The 22,095-nt window shown below is 41.2% G+C and overlaps 1 protein-coding gene across 8 annotated transcripts in view; it reads left to right on the top strand.

Annotated features, from left to right (window-relative positions):
- METTL8 (methyltransferase 8, tRNA N3-cytidine) overlaps positions 1 to 22,095 on the top strand; it is a 205,428-nt gene that overhangs the window by 163,307 nt on the left and 20,026 nt on the right. For 4 of the 8 annotated variants that reach the window (XM_075933619.1, XM_075933618.1, XM_006138982.4 and 1 more), the window contains exons 2-4: positions 4,379 to 4,476; positions 9,281 to 9,445; positions 19,909 to 20,000. In XM_075933619.1, the coding sequence (XP_075789734.1) occupies positions 9,288 to 9,445; positions 19,909 to 20,000 (250 nt within the window). In that variant the 5' untranslated portion in view covers positions 4,379 to 4,476; positions 9,281 to 9,287. Of the gene's footprint in view, positions 1 to 679; positions 701 to 4,378; positions 4,489 to 8,080; positions 8,126 to 9,280; positions 9,446 to 19,908; positions 20,001 to 22,095 lie in introns of those variants that run through there. The other 4 variants (XM_075933621.1, XM_075933620.1, XM_014581511.3 and 1 more) reach the window with 2 other exon arrangements.

The raw sequence follows: 22,095 nt of genomic DNA, 5'->3' as shown, positions 1-22,095 counted from the left end.
ACAGTGACCTGGTATGTGCGACTGCAGCCCTCTTGCCCCCTGAAATGGTGCCCTTGCTGTTCCCACACTCACCACTAAACACACCAGTTCCCTTCCCTGAATCTTGCACACCCCCATATCCTGCCTGCTCTGAGCTCCCCCCCCCACACTCTCCCATCCCACACCTCAACCCTCTGCCCTGAGCCACTCCTCATATCTCCAACCCTGACTACTACATCTTCCCACAACCCCAGCCCTGACTCTTGCACCTGTCACATCTTCCCTGCTCTGAGTCCCTCACACTCTCTGCTCTGATTCCTGCACCCTACACCCTCCAATCTTGACTCCTTCCCTAAGCCCCTCCTCATACCCTCCAACTTTGACTCCTACACCCCCAGGCCTCTGCCCTGAGCTTCTCCTCTTCCCCCAAGTTCTTGCCCTTACTTCTGGTACACCCCCATTCTCCATCTGCACTGACCCCCTCCACACTTATATTTGTTGCAGGTATTGTCATATCGCACCCCATCTCTCTGCCTTGAGGGGCCTCCACCTGAAAAGGGAATGCAGCATGACAGTACCTGCAAGAAACTTAAGTTCCTTTTACCTCTGCTTTCAGGATATGCTATACGTACATGGATAAGGCTTGTTTACAGTCTCGAGGGTCTCTTGTGCAGCTAGATTTGTAGTGGCCAACAGTGGGTTTCTTAAATATAAATCAAAGGTAATTTATGATTTTCATGTTAGTGATGAGTTATTCTGTTAATCTTTGTTAATGTTTTAGGTACAGTAAAAGTAAAGTTTAGGTAAAGTTTATTTTGTGTTAAGGCTATTTATCTTTTAGTGCTATGTCTGTCAAGCTTTCTGTGAACATGCAACATTTTAAACAAAATAAATACATCAACTCATCATATTATAATAAATATAAAGGATAGCTAAAAGAAATAACTGAAGAGAATATGTCTTGTGAAAGGGATGCTGTTAAGTAGTTTTGCTCACAGATGTTGGTTTTGGCTGCTTTAGTTAATTTGAAAATAATATTTTAAAATCAATAAGAGAAAACTACTATTTCCCTTCTTCTCCCTCCGTTAATCAGGTAATGTTTCAGAGCCTGTGTATTTAGTTAGGTTACCTACATGTTTAGAATCTTTACCAGACAAACTATTCCTTTTATAATGTCTGTTTTATAAAACAAAGTAACCAGTTAAACAACTAACATATCTAATCAAGAGATTTAATCTTATTTTATTAAATGAACATTTAAGAACATTTAAGTTGCAAATCAAGAGCTGGACTCCTAGTTAAAATGAGCTATTTTAACTATTGACAATTATGTGAATGTAGTTTTAGCTTTATAGTAATTTAAATTAATATTGTACAGCATTCAAATCTTTATTTTCAAATTCTAAACTGACTGTCACTTTTAACAATTTTTAGAGTCACAAATGGAGCACTAAAGTGCACCACATCAGCCCTAGTTTCTCATACCAGTCTGGGAGTCTCACTCCAAAATACTGTGTAGACATATCAAAATGGGAAAGAAGTGGGAGAGGGTTTTTTCAGCCTTTTGGAGGACAGTAAATATGTATCTCTAAATCCCAGAAAATGAAAATGCTTACCAATGTGACTACTCATGGATAGAGTTAAGTCTGGCTGTGCCAGGAAAATGGGATGTGCCTGGAATGGGATTGCTTTTTAGACATCCATACAGAAAAGAGACAGAATCATCAGGAAGGTGACAGCTTTAATTAGTAAAAAGATAAAATTAAGGGTACTAGTTGTTTTAGATGGAATGAGTCCAAGCAGCCTTTTATCTGGTCTGTCCTTGCTTTTGGTTGGCAGCCATATGCAATTTTCTTTGCATGATTTCTTTTCAAACTGTTTCTTTTAGTTGTTTCTCTCTCACTGCATTTGTATTACATAATTAAAGATTTTCTAAATAAATAATATCTAAGGTACATACTTCTTCCTACCTGTCAATCCATTTGTGTCTCTTTGTTCTTGTATTTGACATTAGCTCAGCTTGACTTGCATTTACATTTTACTTTTAACTGCAGTGTTTTTTAGATTAAAAACATATTAACACAGTAGATACCCTCAGTGTTCTCTTAAAAATGTAACATACCATTCACACTCCAAGTCACATGCATTATCAGATAAATAGTTTTCTCTTTTGGTAGTAGTATAATTATTTCTTAGCAAAGAAATATTGATAACTCACTGTTTTTCTCCTATAGCTTTGCACTTCATCACAGACTTGAGTTATCTAGCAGAATAATTTTAACAGGAGTCTCCAGAGAGGGAACAATGACTGGGGAATAAATCTCCAAAAATTCCAAAATAGGTTAAGATTGTTTTTTCCAATTTTAGTATGTCTGTTCTGTAATATTAGACATTTTTAATTCACCACTCCTTCCACATTAGTGGTGTGCTGCCTGTTGTCTTGCTTTTTCAGGAGCCAAGAATAGCTGCAGAATTTTTACCCAAAAGAATGTATTCTTCATAGTTCAGCTGCTGATTTGCTGAATGTCAGATGGCTTTACCAAATCTTTGCTTCCAGAAAGGCTTTTTTATACAACTGTTTCCTTTCTACAACACTTGGTTAAAGAGATATGGTCAGAAAAATATAAACTCTCTTTGCCATTGTCCAGAACATTTCCTCTTTTCCTAACTACTTTTAAAGACCAGTTCTACTCTGAAATCTGATTTTTAAAATGGTGCTTTCTTAAATCCAGCTGATCTCCTGCTTGTGTGTATTCACAGTTTCTTGACCTCAGTGGCAAAAATAAGTCTCTATTACTTCTGTTAGCTGTACTGATCCAGTGGTGCTGAGCAAAAAGGCTTGGATTCTATTCCTTCTTGTACACCAAGAAAATCATTGACTAAGGGTACGTCTAGACTACATGCCTCTGTCGCCAGAGGCATGTAGATTAGGCTACCCGACAGAGTAAAATGAAGCGGCGATTTAAATAATCGCCGCTTCATTTAAATTTACATGGCTGCCGCGTTGAGCCGACAAACAGCTGATCAGCTGTTTGTCGGCTCAGCGCGATAGTCTGGACGCTTCCCTGCCGACATCAAAGGGAGTTGTCGACAACCCAGGTATGCCAGCTGTTTGTCGGCTCAATGCGGCAGCCATGTAAATTTAAATGAAGCAGCGATTATTTAAATCGCCGCTTCATTTTACTCTGTCGGGTAGCCTAATCTACATGCCTCTGGCGACAGAGGCATGTAGTCTAGACGTACCCTATGTTTTCCCATAGTTACATCTATGCAAATCCTCTGAAGACAGTGAGACTTCACAGAAGTCACTATGGGCCTGAGTTGGCCTGCATCATCACCAGTGAAAGTTCACAAGAAGGAAAGTACTAGGTTTGAATCTCTGATTACATATTGTTGGTGGGATTGACATCTAGAAAAATATCATTTTACTTACAAATTGACTATCTTATCCCATTGCGAGAAAATGAATATGCAACCTCACAATGCTATGTTTAGTGTGACTTTTCAGAGAAGAATCACAAAGTAGAATTAAACTGTGTCCTTTTCAGTTTTGTCTGACAATACAAGTTGTAACTCCAGTTGGGACCATCTGATCTGGCAACATCTGTGGTCCAATAGGACCACAGATGTTCCTGGACCCCAGAGCCCAGGTGTAGGGAGGGTCTGGTCACGGGGCAGGAGTGCAGCAGTGGGGACCAGCGACTCAGCCAGGAGCCTGGTGTCAAGGGTGGGTGATGAACAGCACAGTGGGGAGTTCTGGCTCCAGTGGCCGGGCAGTAGAGGGGGACCACCATTGGCTGTGGAGCTCCAGCCACAGGGCTCCAGCCCCAGCGGCAGCCAGGGAGCTCTGGTCCCCAGCAGCAACAGGGCTGGGGTAGATAGAGAGCTCCAGCCTGGGGAGCCATGGCTGGCCAGGCAGCAGAGGGGAGGGGCTGGAGCCCTAACTAGGGGCAGTGGGTCAGAACAGTCCATGAGGGGAGGGACCTCCCCAGTTCTGGCAAATCTCCTTGTTTGGGACTGGTCAGGTCCGTATGGTGCCAGATGAAGGAGGTTCAACCTGTACTATAGTGCCTGAGAAGGGCTTTTTTTTTTATAAAGGCACTTAACATAAATCAGATCTTTTCCATTATTGTACATTGATGACATAACTTTCCACTTGAAGCCCATTGAGTGTACTCACTTCTCACCTTGAAGGATTCTCAGAAATCACCCATTTCATCTTGGGTGGTTTTTCAGCATCTCCACTTTTCTCTCCCAAATTCCTGTTCTTTATTACACCAGCTGCAAAGCCTTCGCTTTCCTTCCAAATAATCCGTTTAGTTTTTTCTAGCTTCTTTATGTAATTTTCTGCATTGTTTCCCACTCACTAACCCATAAATTTCTGTGAATTCTTTTGCAGCTTTATTTTCCCAAGAGGATGATGCCTTCATCATATTGTCCCTGTTGTGGCAAAGAAGATTGAGAGGCTGTAATATCTGCTTCTTCACACAGCTCAAGGCAAGACCAATAGTATCTTTTTGCTGCAAGGTGTAAGCTATGGAGAATTACTGGTATTTAATAAAACAACAAATGGTCTGGTAGCACTTTATAGACTAACAAAATACGTAGATGGTATCATGAGCTTTCGTGGGCACAGCCCACTTCTTCATATGACTGGAGTTATGAGTTTAGGATGGACACATCCTAAACTCATAACTGCGGTCATCTGAAGAAGTGGGCTGTGCCCACGAAAGCTCATGATACCATTTACCTGTTTTGTTAGTCTATAAGTGCTACCAGACCATTTGTTGTTGTTTTTTCTGAGACAGACTAACTCAGCTACCCTCTGAAACTTCTGGTATTTAATAGTCCATTATTGTTGGTTGGTTTTGGGTATTATCCACTTATACTTGGACTTTAAAAACATCAGTGTTCAAGTATTAGATAATTTATCCACCACCAACTCAGTATTCTGTTCTGTAAGGTCTTCTTCAGACTGACTCTTCCACCTTCTGTTCATAGATGCCTCTTATCTCTTGTAATGGTCTTTTGAGCCTTAGTAGCATTCTAATAATAAAACAGATTAGTACGGTACCTGCTTTGCAGGAGAGTTCTCAATGTTTGTACAACCAGCTTTGTGAGCACTGAGTAGTAACATGAAGTTCAACTTTTTTAGCATATCTTATTTCATAAGAAGGTAATTTGAGTGACCCAAATTATTACAAATGTAGTCTCGTTAGTCCTCTTATAAATTTATTTGTGGCAACAAAAGTAGGTTCAATGGTTGCAAGTAGAATGAATCAATAGCTTTGTAGTCCAGAGATCTATCAATCCACAAATGGTGGTTGTCAGAGTTTATTGAAAACTGATTTTCAAGTAGCAAAATTATTTTCTTTATTTTTGTCTGATTCCTGTTTCAGAGCTGATACTCCTCTAGGCTTTATTCCTCCATTTGCAGTATGGCTTGGTGTTGATCTGTTGTTCCAATCCAGAAGAAAATTTGACCTTGCTATTTACAGTAGAATGGAAACAACTCTTCTTTCCCCATCCTGCCAGTTTTACAAATGTGAGGTTCCAGTAGGGTGGAGACTATCTTGGGAAACTCAAATGCCAACTTCAGTTTTAAAAAATAGTATTTTCCAGTTCAACTGACAGTTACACATAACAGCTTCTCTGTGTTTGCACTTTGAGTAAGCTGCACTGAGTTTGTAGCTTTTTTTCTTTTCTTTTTAAGAATCTCCTCCATTAGCTCAGCTGAGGCAGAGTCTGTGGTCTTCAAGATTATAGTCAGAAGGAGAACATCTGACTGATAACCTCTAAAAGCTTAAACACATTACTTCACAGGAAGGACAATTTCTACTCCTTTTCTAGTGTGTTTTTGATGGGTGAATGGCGCTGCTTCCTGTGGTTGGTAATTTTGTATGTAAATCTTGTGGGTGGTAATTTCTGGGAAGATGAAGGGTTTTTAAATGGAGGCTTGATTATTATTGCTATTATGATCAAGTGTACAGTCATTTTGCTTATTACTGGCTGTGGCTCTATATCAAATAACCAACACATTAAAACATTCCCTGATGTCAATTCCACAGGCTGTGTCCAGACTCAGGGTTTTTTTTCGAAAAAAGTAGCCTTTTTTCGAAAAAACTTCACCTGCGTCTAGACTGCAGCCGCGTTCTTTTGAAATTAAATAGAAAGAATGCGGCTTTTCTTTCGACGGCGGTAAACCTCATTTCACGAGGAAGAACGCCTTTTTTCGAAAGTGCTCTTTCGAGAAAAGGCATTCTTGAATGCCAACAGGGCTTTTTAGAAAGAGAGCATCCAGACTCACTCGCTGCTTTCTTTCGAAAAAGCGGCTTGCTTTTTCGAAAATTCCGCTTGCAGTCTAGACGCTCTTTTTCGAAAGAGGCTTTTTCGAAAGTATCTTTCGAAAAAGCCTCTTTCGAAAGAGGCTTGCATTCTAGACATAGCCACAGTGTGCAGATATCTGGCAAAGTGGTAGTTACCCCTTTCAATAGACCTTTAATGAATTAAAGAAGCAATTGAGTGATGAATCACCTTTGAAAATGGGATTCAGACACCTAAGTCACTTAGGTACTTTTTGAAATTTTATTCTTAGTGGCTGCACTGTCCATTAATCACATGATCAGTTGATCCATCAGTGAGTCAGTGCTAAGCATGGCTTTCTTCTGCATTCTTATCAATTCTAGCTTCCATAGTTCACTTGTTTTTCCTCTATATCCTTTCAGTGTTTTGAATATTGCAGGCTTCGCAATTAGTCAGCTACAAATTCTCCTACAAAGGTCAAATTCTCATACAAATTCCAATGTTTCACCTGTTACTTATGCCAAATCATATTAGCCACCTGTCTGTATTTCCCATCTGTGCATCTTTTCATGTTCTTAATGAGATAGAGAGCCAACCAAAATTATGTCACTAGCCTAGTCTCTGAATAATTATTCGGTATTGAATATCAACTGTAGCAAAGAAAATTCAGGGCATGAATTCGGGCCTTGACAAGAAAATGAAGAAGGAACTGATTTTGAAACAGTATGTAATGTAATAATGTAATTTGCCTCCAAGCACCTGTATAATCTGTTAATAATTTGAGGTCACAGTTTGGTTTTGGGATTTGATTTGTTTTTTGAATTTTTGAATAATATTAATTTTACCATAATATAAATTTCACATTATGAAGCAGTGAGTATATTAATTTTTAATCCTAGCAACTGTACAGAAGCATTTCTAATAACTTTTTTGTGCAATCTATATGTAAGTTTTATCAGGATATGAATCTGTTGTTTTATTGTAAATAAAATAAACTACCTAAGGCCTGATCCTACATAAACTACCTAAGGCCTGATCCATGCTTAACTTTATACACGGGTAGTCCTAGTCCCAATGAATAGACTATTAAATCATGGATGTGTAAGTTTTTACAGAATCACAGTCTAACTGATTTTCTTGCAGCGGTTTAATTGTCTCTATACATTTAAAAAAAAGTTTTTCCTGCTGGGTGACAGAATGACATCATCATGCTCTCACCCTCTGAAAGGGCCAGAAAGCGGCCAGAGTGAGGGGGGTTGGCAAGCGTAGCGAGCATAGGGCTCAGCCCGCTAGTAAATTAGAGTGATCATTTTAGTTACCCAAATATGTTGCCACCAGACAAAGTTAATTGATCAAATTGGGAGTGGTTTTGATAAAAAAAAATTAGGTGTTATATGATTACGTACTATATCTTCACCCTGTGAAATCATACGTTGCAATAAGGGGGCACCTATCTATTGATAAAGGAGCTTTTAGAGAGAAGGTACAGCAGCCCTGATGTACCACTGTATTTGACACAGGAAAACAACAACTGTTTTTAACTCTTCAGACAAGTACAAGTACATGTTAATATTGTTTTTCTTAAAGGCTTAAAATGAATAAACAATAGCATTTCTAAATGATTAATTATTCACAAGCATACCTTAATTGAGGAATTGTTTAAATTATTTAACTGATTCCTTTACAAAACTTTGTGTAGACATGTTCATGTTAATGAATCTTTTTTTGTTCACCTTGCAAGACTCGTGGTCAATCATTACTGATTTTTTTCCTTAAGATAAAAATCTTCATTTTTTAGCCAGCTCACAGAGAATGTTTGCATTTTAATAGTGCCTGCTTCTTTGTAAGTACATTTTGTGTTCTCAGTGCTACATGACTTAGATTTACATGCATGCTGTATACAGAGAGAGCACTCTAAAATAATGACACTTAGCATTTTTTTTGTTATATGCAGAGTACTTGAAGGAGAAAAGAACAAAGAGACATCAGAGTAAAAATAGGAGGAGGACCATTTAATTTTTATTCCTCTCCTAAAAAAAGAGCTTGCATTAACTGGGACATAACCAAAACAAAAACAAACAAACAAATAAACAAAACAACAGCAACAAAAACAAAACAAAAAGAACCCCTCCAAAACAAAGCCCTACCAAGACAGAATTCTGGTACTAACTGCAGCATACTTCTCATCTTTGCTCATTAGACTTGTTTTAACGGATTTAGAGTTAACATTTTTGAGTATATATAATATAGAAATACAGTGGTGTAAAGTTAGAATTACATGTTTAATAGAAAAATCTCAAGCACTTTATAATTCATGTGGATGTAGCATTAACATCTAAAAACATTCAGTTCACATGAGGCAGTGAATACAGATTACTACATTATGCAGTAGACATTTTTGAAATGTGTCATATTTATACTGTATATAATACATTTCTGAATCTTTCACTTTCTATTTTAAAGAGTGAAACCACGGTAACCGCTTTAGAATGAAATCCTTTGAAGACTGTAACCTACTGAGTGAGGTGAAAAATGTCAAGCAGAATAACAATATGTTTCCACTAGAACAAATAGTTTGCTCTCAGATCAGTTTTTGATTATTTTTTAAAGAGACAGCATCAAGATAAAAACAAAATAATCCAAAAATAATTTTGTTGATTTGATTACTAATAACATTTTACATTTTTCAAATGGAAAAACAAAATACTTATTCACCAGTGTGTGTGTGACTTTTTATCACTGTCTGATTGGACTTTGCAAGTAGAAATTGACAAGTTTTACCTCCTACCCCCTATGTAGCAGTAGCACATTTTGGGTTATTTGGGTTTCCAGCACTCTTAAAAGATGTCAAAATTTAAAAAAAATATTTTAATTGACTAAAAAATGCTGGATCGTTAAAGCCATATGCAGCTTGACAACTTGGCCAAAGTCTCTTGTAAGTGGCATATACAAATAAGTTCTAGCAGAGCTATCATTTCAGTGGATTGTGTTTTTACAGGTCTGTAATGAAAATGAATGTCATTAAAAGGCTATCTGCATCATATCTGAGGAAAAGTAAGATGATGCCAGAGGAAAAGAGATGCCAAAGTAGCAGACGACCAATTGCTCCACTTGGGTCACGGATTTTAACTGATCCTACTAAAGTTTTTGAACATAACATGTGGTGAGTTGATTCTTCAAGCTTGATCTTTGATACTGATTCATAACACTTTTAATCTTCTTTCAGATGTTGCGCATGTCCACTGCACAGTAGGCACATGCATACATTGTGCACAGTTGATGGAGAAATATCAACAACTGGTACTGTCAGAAGAACCTGTCATTGTGGTCTGAGTGCCCTCTGTTGCCACTACATACTGTATAAGAGGACAGAGTTAGCCCGCCTCCCCTCCCTGTTCCTTCTTGATACCTGTGATAGTTATCAGAATGAGTCCAGACTTGTAAAAAGTATTTCCCTCACTCCTTTTGTGTATATTTTATATCCTGTTGTTGTTCAATGTTAGTTTTAGCTAGTTTTTAGTGCTCGATTTCATTTTAGGTCTATTTTGGCCAGTCTTTATCTTGCAATACCAGGATCAGTACTGGAACACCAGCGTTTACGCCTGCTGGACTTCCACTAAGCTTCTGCCAGTCAGAAACCCCAGCCTGCTTCAGATGTTAGAAGGAATCCCACATTATTTACTAATATCACGTTTGTAAAGGATTCAAGCCCTGCTTGCAAAAAGACAGAGCAGCAAAACTTGGGTACTTTCCTATGGAGGAGTTGCTTTGCCCTTCTTCAGGGTCATCACATGGGAAAAGCAGCCCATTTACATCAGCTTTGGTATGGAGCAGCCCAGCAGAGATGTCTGTAGCTGCTTGATGCCTCATAGACTTTAAAGTCAGAAGGGACCATTATGATCATCTAGTCTGACCCCCTACACAATGCAGGCCACAGAATCTCACCCACCCACTGCAGAAAATCTTCCTGCAAGTGCCCCGTGCCCCATGCTACTGAGGAAGGTGAAAAACCTCCAGGTCCTCTGCCAATCTACCCTGAAGGAAAATTCCTTCCCAACCCCAAATATGGCAATCAGCTGAACCCTGAGCATATGGACAGGACTCACCAACCAGACACCCAGAAAAAAGTTCTCTATAGTAACTCCTATCTTCCCACCATTGGCCTATTTACCCTGATAGTGAAAGGTCAGTTAATTGCCAAGATCATGTTACCTCATCAAACTATCCACTTCATAAACCCATCAGCCATTTGCTGATGCCAAAGAAAAAACCTTGGGCCTTCCTCAAGTTAGATCTTCTATTGAGTGTGCTGGTACTGAAGTCAAGTGAAGTTAGAGGCTCTGCCTAGCATATCTATCTCATATAGCTGAAAGGGACCTTGAGAGGTCATCGAGTCAAGTCCCTTGCCTTTACGGCAGGACCAAGTACCATCCCTGACAGATTTGACTCAGATCCCTAAATGGCTCCCTCAAGGGCTGAGCTCACAACTTTGGGTATAGAAGGCCAATGCTCAAACCACTGAGCTATCCCTCCCCTTGTTCAGGAAAGAAGCGCTCATCACTGAGAAAGGGTATTCCCAGACATGGGCAAATCCATCTTCCGGCTTTGGGGAACTCCCCAAGTGGTCTGTTTACAACAAAACCAAACAGAAAATGACATCAGCTTTGTGCCCTGGGAGGTCTCAGCCCAGGCTCACTGACAGGTGCTTTTCTTCTGTTCTGGAAGAATTCTTTCCTCTATACCTTTCCTCCAGTTCCTTTGTTACCCTGGTTTTTATTGGAAGTCAAATGAGATCATGCTTGCCTCATCCTTATAGCACTAGCATGGCTTCATCTATTCGAGCCTCCACTGTCTCTCCTGTTAGATCCAGACATCATTTCTCTGGTCCACAGGCACCCACTGTCCTAGCCTCTGAGACCTTAATTTTATAGTGTAGGTACTTCATAGTTAGCACCATTTGAGAGATCCGGTTCAAGGGACATTCAGAAAGTTCTTCTAAATAGCAAAAAACCCTCAACTAGGAACACTTACCTGGCATTTCCATGTGTTGGTACCATCAGAAAGGCACATCTCCAGGGTGGGCTCCCAGAACTTCATAGTGGATTGTATTCTATATCTACAAGTTTGTTTGTTAGTTCTATAAGAGTGCATTTGGCAGGGCAGTTCAGCCTTCCACGTTTCAGTGGATAGTAGATCCCTTTTCTCCAAACCCATTACCACCAGACCTCTAAACGGTTTGGTCAGATTGTACCCACACATGCAAAATCCCATACCTCCTTGGGATCTGAACTTGGTCCTGACAAGTTCAGCTAGTTATGGTGATTGGAAAAGGACCTGCTCAGCTGATGGGCTATGTGACAGACCGGGCCGGGTCTGGGCACCGCTGAGGGCGTCCGCTCACGGCGAATTGCTCAAACTAGGGATTCCTTACAGCCCCTAGACTGGAGACCTTCCCAAATAGGCCACAAACCACTCCCACAGAGCACTTCAGCTGCCTGCCTGGCCAGCGTGAAGCCTCACGAGCAAAACCCCTCTGATAGCCCAGCTCTCTCCGTGCCCCAAACAGCCCCGGGCTTTCCCACAGGTGAGGGGTTTTAAGACCCAATCTCATCTACCCCGAACAAGTTCTGTCCGGTTCCAAGAAACCAACCAGGTCAGTTTACCCTCTGGATCTTACCCACAAGACCACGCTGAGCCAGTCCTTTAAATCTAACATCTAAAGGTTTATTACTACCAGAAAGAAAAGCACGAGAGTAAGGTTGTTAAATTATCATACATTACATGCATTGAATCTCCCAGTTCTTGATGCAGGCTTGCAGCAGAGATGTTATAACTGCTGGCTTAAAAGTCTTTGGTGTACATCCTATGTCAGATTGGTCCACTGTTCATTCTGGCTCCTCGATCCCTGCACTCTTGCCTCTGGGATGAAGAGCTGAGCTGAGCACCAAGATGGAGTCGGCCACCTGGCCTATTTATATCCCCTCTTGGCTTCTTCCAAGCTGGAGTGAATCACATGGCCAGTGGCCAGGTGTGTCTTTGGTCTCCAGAGGTCCATTGTTCCCTGGGGCTTTGCTCATTAGCATGTCTATGGGCAAACATTCCCGGCCCATTGCTCTGCCTCAGACAGAGAATCTTTCAGCATCAACACAGAGTACATATTTATAACTTCATACACAGACATTATACAGGTATATGAAAAGCATATACAGAATCTGTAGACAATAAGCTTTTGTTTGACACCTCACATGGCCACTTTTGTACCAACTTTTCAGGCAAACACCCCCCCATGGGCACAGCAGTGACCTGGCTGCTCACCTAAAATCCAGTAACGTGACAGGCTAACACAGTGGTCACTAACCAGTCAATCGCAATTGACTGGTCTATCCTGGGGACTCTCCCAGTCTCTGCTGTTCTTTGGTGGTGTAGCAGGGCTGCTGCTCAGGCAGACTCCCTGCCTTCCCTGGCCACGTACCACTCCCAGGAGCAGCCAATATCTCCTGAATAGAGATATTTAAGAGCAGTTTGGATAGACATCTTTCAGGGATGGTCTTAGAAGGTGTTTGGTTCTGCTATGAGGGCAGTGGATTGGACTTAATGCTCTCTCGAGGTCCCTTCCAGTTCTAGAATTCTGTGATTATAAGAAAATTCATGGAACCAGCTCTTGAGCACTGTGCAGCCTGCTCTCTGCTGCACCTGTGTATTAAGGCAACATTTCTTGGGACCATTACCGTGGCCAGAATAGTGAGAGAATTAAAAGCTATAGTAACAGGCCCTCCTTACATAATTTGCCATAGAGATAAGATTTATATTCTCCCTCATCCAAAATTTCTCACATAGGTAGTCTCTAATTTTCACATTAACCAGACAGTCTATTTGTCTTCTTTCTTTTGTTTTCTTATTTTCCCCTTTTTTTCTTTCTCCCTCTCCTCCTCAACCCCCCTCTCCCCCCAAGAGACTGCATTCACTGGATATGAGAAGGATTCTTGCTTTCTGTCTGGAACATACTAAGTCCTTTAGACCTCTGTTGTTCATTGCAAATGTGAACAGAGCTAAAGACAGATCAATGGCTACTCAGAGGATTTCTTCCTTGATCTCTTCATGCATTTGTTTATGCTACTGTTTGGCTAATATAACCTTACCAGGTAGGTATTGGCACATTTTATTAGAACATAGGCAACATCTACGTCTTTCTTGGCACAAGTACCTGTCATAGACATTTGTGAAGTGGCAACTTGATCATGTGTGCACACTTTTGTTTTAAATTATGCCGTTTCTGCCAATTATGCCAATCCAGGGACAATTCCAGTTTTCAGTAGGTTTTCTTAGTACAGGTCAGGCGCACACCAAGCCCATCTCTATGTTTGTCTGCTCGTGAATACCTGCAGTGGCTTGGATATGTGCAAGTACTCAAAGAAGAAAAAACAGTTACTTACTTTTCTATAACAATTGTTCTTCATAAATGTTGCACATGTCTATGTCATGACCCACCCACTTTCCTCTCTATTGGGATTTGTCCAGTAAGGGGCCTTGGGAATGTCTCTATCCTTATACTAGCATTCAAAAGTCTGTAGCCATGGAGCCCCATGGCTCCCATTGGCTGGAAACAGCGAACTATAGCCAATGGGAGCTGCAGGGCTCCATGGTTATGGACATTTTAGGTAAATACGGCCGTGTGGGCCTGTTAGTAGCTTTCCCAAAACGGGCCCATGGAACACTTTGAGGAATACTGTTTAAAACAAGCCACAGCTAAGCATAAAAAGGGCCAGTCCAAGCTTTGTTTCCAAGTTTTGTTTTTAGTTACCTACATATTCATAGGAGAGTGTACATCTTAGAAGAAGAATCTGCGTAATTAAGATGCTCATTAGATAATTTGCTGGTTTGCAGAATTTTTTCTCTCCTGGTTAATGTGGTGGTGGTGTACTATTATTTAACAGGTTTAATAGGTTTATTTAATCTTGGTTTCCCAGTTAAACCCATGTAGGATTTATTGGGAGTGCTGTCAAGTAATTAGATGGGGCTTTGCTTACATGGAATCCTGTATCCTTTCCTTTTGGCTTCTATGCTTTGGCATGTTTCTGTAGATTCTTGTTGCATGATCTTTCATCATTTAAAGAAGTGAAAAATTATGCAAAACAGTGCAGAAAATGTCTGCTTCCATTCATGCTCTCTGATCAGGCCAGAAATCTGCTGGATTTTCATGTGGGGGCAGTTTGGCCCCATGTTAATAGGAAAGTTAGTGGAAAGTGGGAAAACTGAAGGTAGAATTGTTGGATCTTACATCAGACATACTCAAGTGAATATTATCCTTATGGAGTTGAGATGGATAACTCGTAGGGCCCCTGTAGGGAGCACTATTGAAAGAAGTGTTTAAAGTATTTCTGTAAGTTTTATCATAATTCTAGTTGGCCTGTAGGAAAGGACAAGCAGTTTCCTTTAAAGCATCCAAATTCTAGTCTTACAATGTGAGAGACATGTCACCCATCTGATACAGACTTTCAGGAAAAAACAAGAGTTTTTGTTCCCCTTAATGAAAATATAATTGGAACAAAATCTACAAGTCATAAATTGAGAATGAAAATTTCAGGCCACCATGATACCTGAAGCACATTATCATAGCATGAGGCATATCCCTGTGGGATAGTCAGGGAATGCTGTTCCTTATGTTAAGTAAGGTATTAGAAAATGAAAAAAATTCCTTGGTTATCAAGACTTCCTTGTCTTTTAAGAGCGACCAGAGCTCTTTAGTTTCCTTTTCCCTTTGTAATACATGTGCTGACTAACTGGCTTCCTTCAGGACTCCAGATTTGATTATTTTTGTTATTTTATTTTACAGGTTTATCTCTTATCCTTCCTCTGTGTCTTGTGAACAGCAGCTTGAGTAAACTGGCTGAATTAAATTAATTAACAACCCCCTCAAAATACAGAATGAGATTCACTTGTATGGTTGGGAATTGAATAGCCAGTTGCACATTTAAGCATCGATTTCAATTAATGTTGGCAAAGGGATTCTTGTTTTCCATTTTATTAGGGGACTGCAGACATTATTCGTGGCTTATAAGACAAAGTTTCCTTTTATATTTCATACCAAATTTTGTTCTCAGTTACATATGTGTAATTCCTGCTCCAGTCAATAACAGTTACACCCATGTCACTGAGAGCAGAGTTTAGTTTGTATTGCATAGGAACTACTGGCTTTCTGAGCACATGGAAGGATTACCGCCAAACAGTCATACCTTACTTGTGTGCTACTTATGCTGTTGTTCTCATATTGGGTCTTCCTGTCCTCCATGGTTAGGGTCACACTCTATATGTTTACCTACCATCAGTCTTGAACCTCAGTGTCCAAACTGTGGTATAAGGATACCACATTTTGCAAATGGGTGTGGAACATGCTCTATTATAGGGGTGGGGAACCTTTTCGGGTTGGGGGCTGCTGACCCACAGAAAAATCGGTTGGGGGCCGCACACAAGTGAGAAGTGGGGGGGGGAGGGGATCCTTACTGTGGCCCCTAACAGAAGAGAAAGGAATGCAGAGAGTGTCGATTGCACACAAGAGCCTATAGGGGCCCAGCCTAATAGACTTTGTATGCTCCAGCCCCAGGGGTTGGGGAAGCAGCTGGAGCGACAGCGTGGGCTCCCCAATGCTGGGGGTGCCCTGAGCCTCGGGGACCAGATCTAGGCAAGCCGAGCCTGAGGTTTCCCACCCCTACTCTCTTACATCATTGACTAAGAGAAACACAGCAAAATCAGACATAGGTGCGATTTTCCTTGCTTTACCCATAACAAAGACTTGTTAAAGAAAGCATGCATCTGAAGAGAGAAAAAATATATAAGGGTATGTCTACACAGCAAAGTTATTTCGAAATAACAGTCCTTATTTTGAAATAACTTTCCTAGCGTCTACACAGCCGAACCGCTATTTCGAAATAAACATCAGAGCGCTTATTTCGAATTTGGTAAACCTCATACTACGAGGAATAACGCCAAATTCGAAATAGCTATTTAGAAATAAGTGCTGTGTAGACATTTATTTTGAAATAGGGGGCCTCCAGTCTTCCCAGGGTGCCCTGGTGGCCACTCCAGCCCCAACCAAGAACACTTCTCTCCCTTCCCCCCTTCCTGGAGCCCTTAAAGGGGTAGACTCTGGCCACAGTGCCTGTGCCAGCTCCAAGCCTGCCAGCCCAGAGCCAGTAGTCACTGCCCCTGACCCAGTGACCCCAAAACATGAGCCAGCAAGCCACTGGCAGCCAGCCCTCCATTACTCTCCAGGAGCAGTCTGCCAGCTCCCAGGAGCCTTCCTGGTTCAGGGTAGAGATAATGGAACTTATTCAGGTTTTGGGGGGGATGCCTCCAACATCCATGATCTCCGCACTAGATGGAGGAACGCGGCCGTCTATGGCAGGATAGCTGCCAGCCTGGCCACCAAAGGCCACATACAAACCCAGGAGCAGGTTTGCATGACAAGCAAGTTGGTCCAGCAAGACCCTGAGCTTCCCCTCCCCCTTGCTTCCCCCTTCCAGCACCCTCCTCTCAGGTTTCCACCTCCCCTCTCGCACCCTCTCTTCTCCCCTCTTCCGCCTCCTTTTCCCACTCTCACCAGAGTTTCGTTCCCCCCCCCCCAGTTTTATTAAATAAAGAGTGGGTGTGTTCATGAAAATACATTTATTTTATTTGACATCAGAAAGGGTATTAGCGAGGGGTAAATGGAAGGATGTGAGGGAGGAATGAGGCACAAGCCCCCAGTGGGGCAGACCAGGGAGGCTCTTAGTGCTCCTCAGGGTGGAAGCTCTACTGCAGGGCCTCCTGAATACTGACGGCCCCCGATGGACCTCCCGGATGGCAGCCTGCAGAAAGTGCAGCCAGGCTCACAGCAACGTGTCCGTGAGAAGCACCAGAGTGCCCAGGGGCAGCTCTGGCTACATGTTGCAGAGTGCTGTGGTGTCCCGAGTGAGGGCAAGCAGAGCACGCAGAGACAAAATGCTTTACTGTCCCTCATTGAAGTAGACAAGCAAGCAGGGAAACCTGAGAACTGGCTGTCGGGGGGGCTCCCTTTAAGCACAAACCTCAGATAGGCTCAGGCAGCAGCCCCACACAGTAAGTCCTAACCTGGTGCCCTGCCGGAACTGGTTCCAGCCAGCCTTAATGCAATTCAGAGTCCACTCAGTGTGGACATGCTATTTCGAAATAGCAAAATGCTATTTCAAAATGCATTTTGTGTGTAGACGCGTTATTTCGAAATAAGCTATTTCGAAATAACTATTTTGAAATAAGATATTTTGAAATAACAGTGTAGTGTAGACATACCCTAATTGTTATGGAAAGCAGGCTTGTCCACATCTTAGTCTCTGATCATCTTTATGTGTAAACTTCCTTATGTAATGCTGACAACATCAATGTCTGTTTGCCATATCTATTTGCTGTTTAACTTTCAGAAGGCTTTTTGTATTTTTTAGTTTTTATGTTTCACATTCAAGAATTGGCTTGACTTGTTTCTATCTCCCTGCTCCGCATTTCAGGTCACATAGCCCCTTCTTCATGATGTAAGAATTTTATTTTCAATTGTGAAGAACATAGCACAAGCTGATGATTTCAGGAATAACTTAACTGGGGGAGTCTTGAATGATACTTGACCCTATTTGAAAATCAGTATAGCATGGTTAGTAATATGCTCAAAAAAAGCGTCTGGTGCATTTTAAAGCAGAAGAATTCAGTTCTATTCAAATTTAATTTACAAGATAAAATAAATTTAACCTTTATCGCTAGTATGGATTTGAGATGATTATTATAGCAGTACCCAAAATTTGCTAGGAAGCGAAGAGAAAGATGCTACTCCCAAAGCTTATAGTTTTCAAACAATCTTAAGAAGAAGTTAAAGTAAACCAGTTAGGTCCCAATACTGCTTATGCTGAAGTAAATGAGTTTTTGCCAGTGACTCTGATGGGATCAGGAGTAGGTCTTTAGGGCATGATCTGAGAGTTACCTTTGAATAGGAATTTCAGGAGTTCAGCACTAGCCTGGGTCGGAGCCTTATTTTGTTCCACTTATTATATGAATTTGTTGTATGATCAAGATGAACAGTTTTACATGGCACAGTAATGTGTTCTGGAACCACAAAGCATTGCAGCATATCTCACCTTTTTAAGAAACTGGTTGGTAGAGCCCTGCAAATCTGTGGATATCTGCTTTAAATCCACAGGTGGATGCAGATATCCATGGCTCATTTTTGCTGATATGGATGCGGATATAAACTTTGTAACTATGCAGGGCTCTACTGATTGGTCTTCCTTCTTCCATTTAGGCTGGATAAGAATTTGTGGATAAAAGTGTTTCCCTGTCTTAGCAATGAATATTTTCCTATTTAATTGAACTTTGGCCCTTCACATGATAAATATTACTAACAAGTGTATTCTTTGGATCAGAAGCTGTGCTAACAGGTCCGCTAAACTGAATCAAGATGCAACTAACATGAGATACAAAATAAATGCATATAAACAGAGTTAACTGACAAGGTGCATGCTAAATCCAGTGAAGAAAACAAAATGCCAGTTATTTTGCCCTATTTGCAGTTGGACATCTATGTTTAATCATTTTACTGATTGAGATTTATGTCACTGGTGATTCATCGTTTTCTGTAACACACAAAAGCTTAGATTTTCAACTCCAACAAGCTCACAGTTTTGAATCTGTGCCAGTCCTGGGAATTTGCTCACATTGCAAAAAATTGAAGTGTGCTTTGGAGACACAGGCATAGTGTGATTTTAGGGCATTGGCTCCAGTATTCATTAACTCCAGTCTGGTAGACATTTACAAGTTATTAATTGGCCAAGAGATCTGAATCTTTATTCCTGTCTGATTGTTCATGCTTGGTTATTAATTGCTTCAAAGCACCATCCTTCTGGATGCTGTATCCATGATTTGTAGTCCATAAGCAAACATAGAAATGGCAAATGTCTTTCATCAAACCATTGAATAATATTTTTGTATTAAATTTTTGTATATGTTTCTAAAATTACAGTTCTGTAGGACATAGTGGGATACCAGATTGTATAACTGTAAACGCACAGAGGAAAAGTTAAGGTGATGCACTTGGGGAGGGAGGTTGGAATGTAATATACAATATATTGCTTCAACTTAATGATTCAGCTTTATGCAAGAACAAAACAACATAGAGAAATGCAAGGTAAGTCGAATGACTTTTTTAAAAAATTACAAAAATATAAAAAAGCAGCACTATGATTTCCATCATGGCCAGTGTGAGAACAAATCATAGAGTAAAGGGATAGCTACAGAACGTCTCACAGAGAGAGCAACAAAAGACAACATGCCACAGATTCATTCAAATAATCAGCTTGTAGGGTGCTCTGTTAGGCGAGCACTTTATATTAGCTGCCAGTACAGAGGCTGCTGGAACACAGAACAAAGCAAAATAATTAAACTTAAGAACTGTAGGAGTTCCAGGTTGCATCCAGATGAGCTAAAGAATTATCTTGCACTAGAAAGTATTTATATGACCCTGGAACATACAATGTAGTTAATATGTAAGCAGTTCCCACTTCTTCCTCCCCCCCCCAAAAAAGGCTATAGAGAAATCATATTAAAATGTGTTCTGTAACTGTCTTTTTGCAGGGACCACATGCAGTGGACCCAAGAAGAAGAAGAAAGGGCCAGGGAAAAAGCTACAGAGAACTCGTTTGTGCGAGTTGACCCCGAAGATCAAGGTAATTAACCATAATTCCAAAGAATGCTCTCTATTTATTTATATTTTTCCTTGATTAAATCCACCTTTTCATCGTATTTATCTTTGTCTTATTAACCACAATAAACTTGTCCAAAAACATTCACCTTTACTTAGCTATTCAGTTATCCTTTTAAAATATTTTACCTCTCTCCAGGGCAACAGGCCTCAGCCTAATATGATGAAATCTACAAATTATGATTTCCAGAGTTGTGAATCCTCACCTTTACAATGCTTCACATTAACCCCACATTGTTGCTTATACTGTCACCATAGTGAAAAGGAGTGCATTTCCAGTCATTTGGGGTAATGAAACCTTAAGTTCTCATGAAGATTTTCACATTTGTTTTTTGTTTGATTGCAGATCAGCTTAATGAGCCAGTAGATGTGCATAGTGCTGTCTCCCAGGAGATCTAAGATGGATTTCTGGTCCCAGGTTATGCCCTAGACATTTTGTGCTAGATGTGCTTTAGAGACATAGTGCTCAATCCCTAGGCAGAAAATGTTTTTTCTTATAATTCAGAAGTGACTCATGTGAACTGAGTTGTTTCCTTGTCTGGCTGTAAATTCCCTCTTCAGAAGGATGGTGGATATGGGAAGAAAAGGAATTAAAATTTTCATGGCTTTGCCTTGTCTGTAGAATACCTTCTTACAGAAGTGAAAGCATACATGCACTGGAGGCATTTTCACAGTAGAATTTCTGCTCACAGTTAGATCTCACTGAATTCATATCCCGAATGACTCAGTTACCCACAATTGAAAATCAGCACTTGCCTCCACACGTGCACGTACTGCAGAATTTCTGAGCTACTGGAATGAAGGAGGCGAGTAAGGCAGGTTATACTGCATATTTCAATGAAAAATCAGCAATATAGAATATTGCAGCTCTTTATTCCATGAATAGTGTTCTTTGTAGGAATGGGAAGGAGATCTCCATGTGCAAGAAATGCAGAATCCTCGGTTTGTTCTATTTGGTTTTTGTACATTCCCAGAATTCAGGCATTAAATCTATTGCAGCATTAATCTTGGAGGCTGATAATCTTTCTATTATTAGGAAGATATTCTGAAAACAGTGATTTTGTGTGTATAGGGGTATCAATGGGGATGGCAGGACTTGAACTTCGTCAAACTAGACTGTCATTATGAGCCTACACACATTGATACTAGGGATGTTAGATGTCATGTAATTGAATAGTCATGTAACCACATGAAATCTTAGCTGTTACATGGCTATTTGATAGTCCCCGGGAACAGGGTCAGCAGTCAGTGTACTCCTGGACCAACTCCCTGGGAGCCCCCTGCCACCTCACGCTGCTGCCTTTCTATCAGAGGTAACAGCACAGGTGACAGGCAGATTTGGTGATTGTGGGGCGCCTGCTTAAAGCCAGCTCTTCACAGGCTCTAGCTTCCACTCCCCTTCTTCCCCATTGCCTCTGATACAGAGTAGCAATCACCAAAAGCTTATCGGATAGTTGACTACCATAATTTAGTGAAGATAACCCATAAGTTATATTCTTTTTTACAAACCCCGCGTTCTCCTCCTCCCCCCCCCCCCCCCCCCCCGCGCGGGCTGTAGTTGTGCGCAGGTTATATAGAGGGGTTTTTTTTTACTCACCAGCAACTCTCTGGGCAGTGAGCGCTCCCCCGCCCGGAGGCTGGTGGTTCCTAGAGCTACGCAGGAACAGGGCGGGGGGGGTGGGGGGGTGAAGGAGTGCTCTCCCGCCCAACGGCTGTTGGTTCCTGCTCCCCCGCCTCTTCTTGCGGCTGCAGAGGAACCGAGGGATGAGTGCTCCCCCGCCCAGAGGCTGGTGGCTGCGCAGGAACCGGGGAGGCTAATTTCCCCTCCCCCCCACCCCATAAATTAACAAATATACCCCCGGCACAGAAAAATCTCGTATACCTTGCAGGTTATACTCATGCACGGGGTATACAAGGTTTTTTTTTTTTTTACTCAAACAGCTAAAACCCACGGGGTATATTCGCTAAATTATGGTAGTGATGCAACTAGTCGCTTCCCCCCGTTCCTCCCTCTATCAGAGAGAGAGCGAGCCCAGTGGGGCTCTTGTACATTTCAAAAG

Source organism: Pelodiscus sinensis, chromosome 7, assembly GCF_049634645.1.
Source record: "Pelodiscus sinensis isolate JC-2024 chromosome 7, ASM4963464v1, whole genome shotgun sequence".
In the NCBI taxonomy this organism is placed as follows: Eukaryota; Metazoa; Chordata; order Testudines; family Trionychidae; genus Pelodiscus; species Pelodiscus sinensis.
The sequence above is the reverse complement of the archived record's forward strand: the minus strand, read 5'-3'. Positions and strand labels throughout refer to the sequence as shown.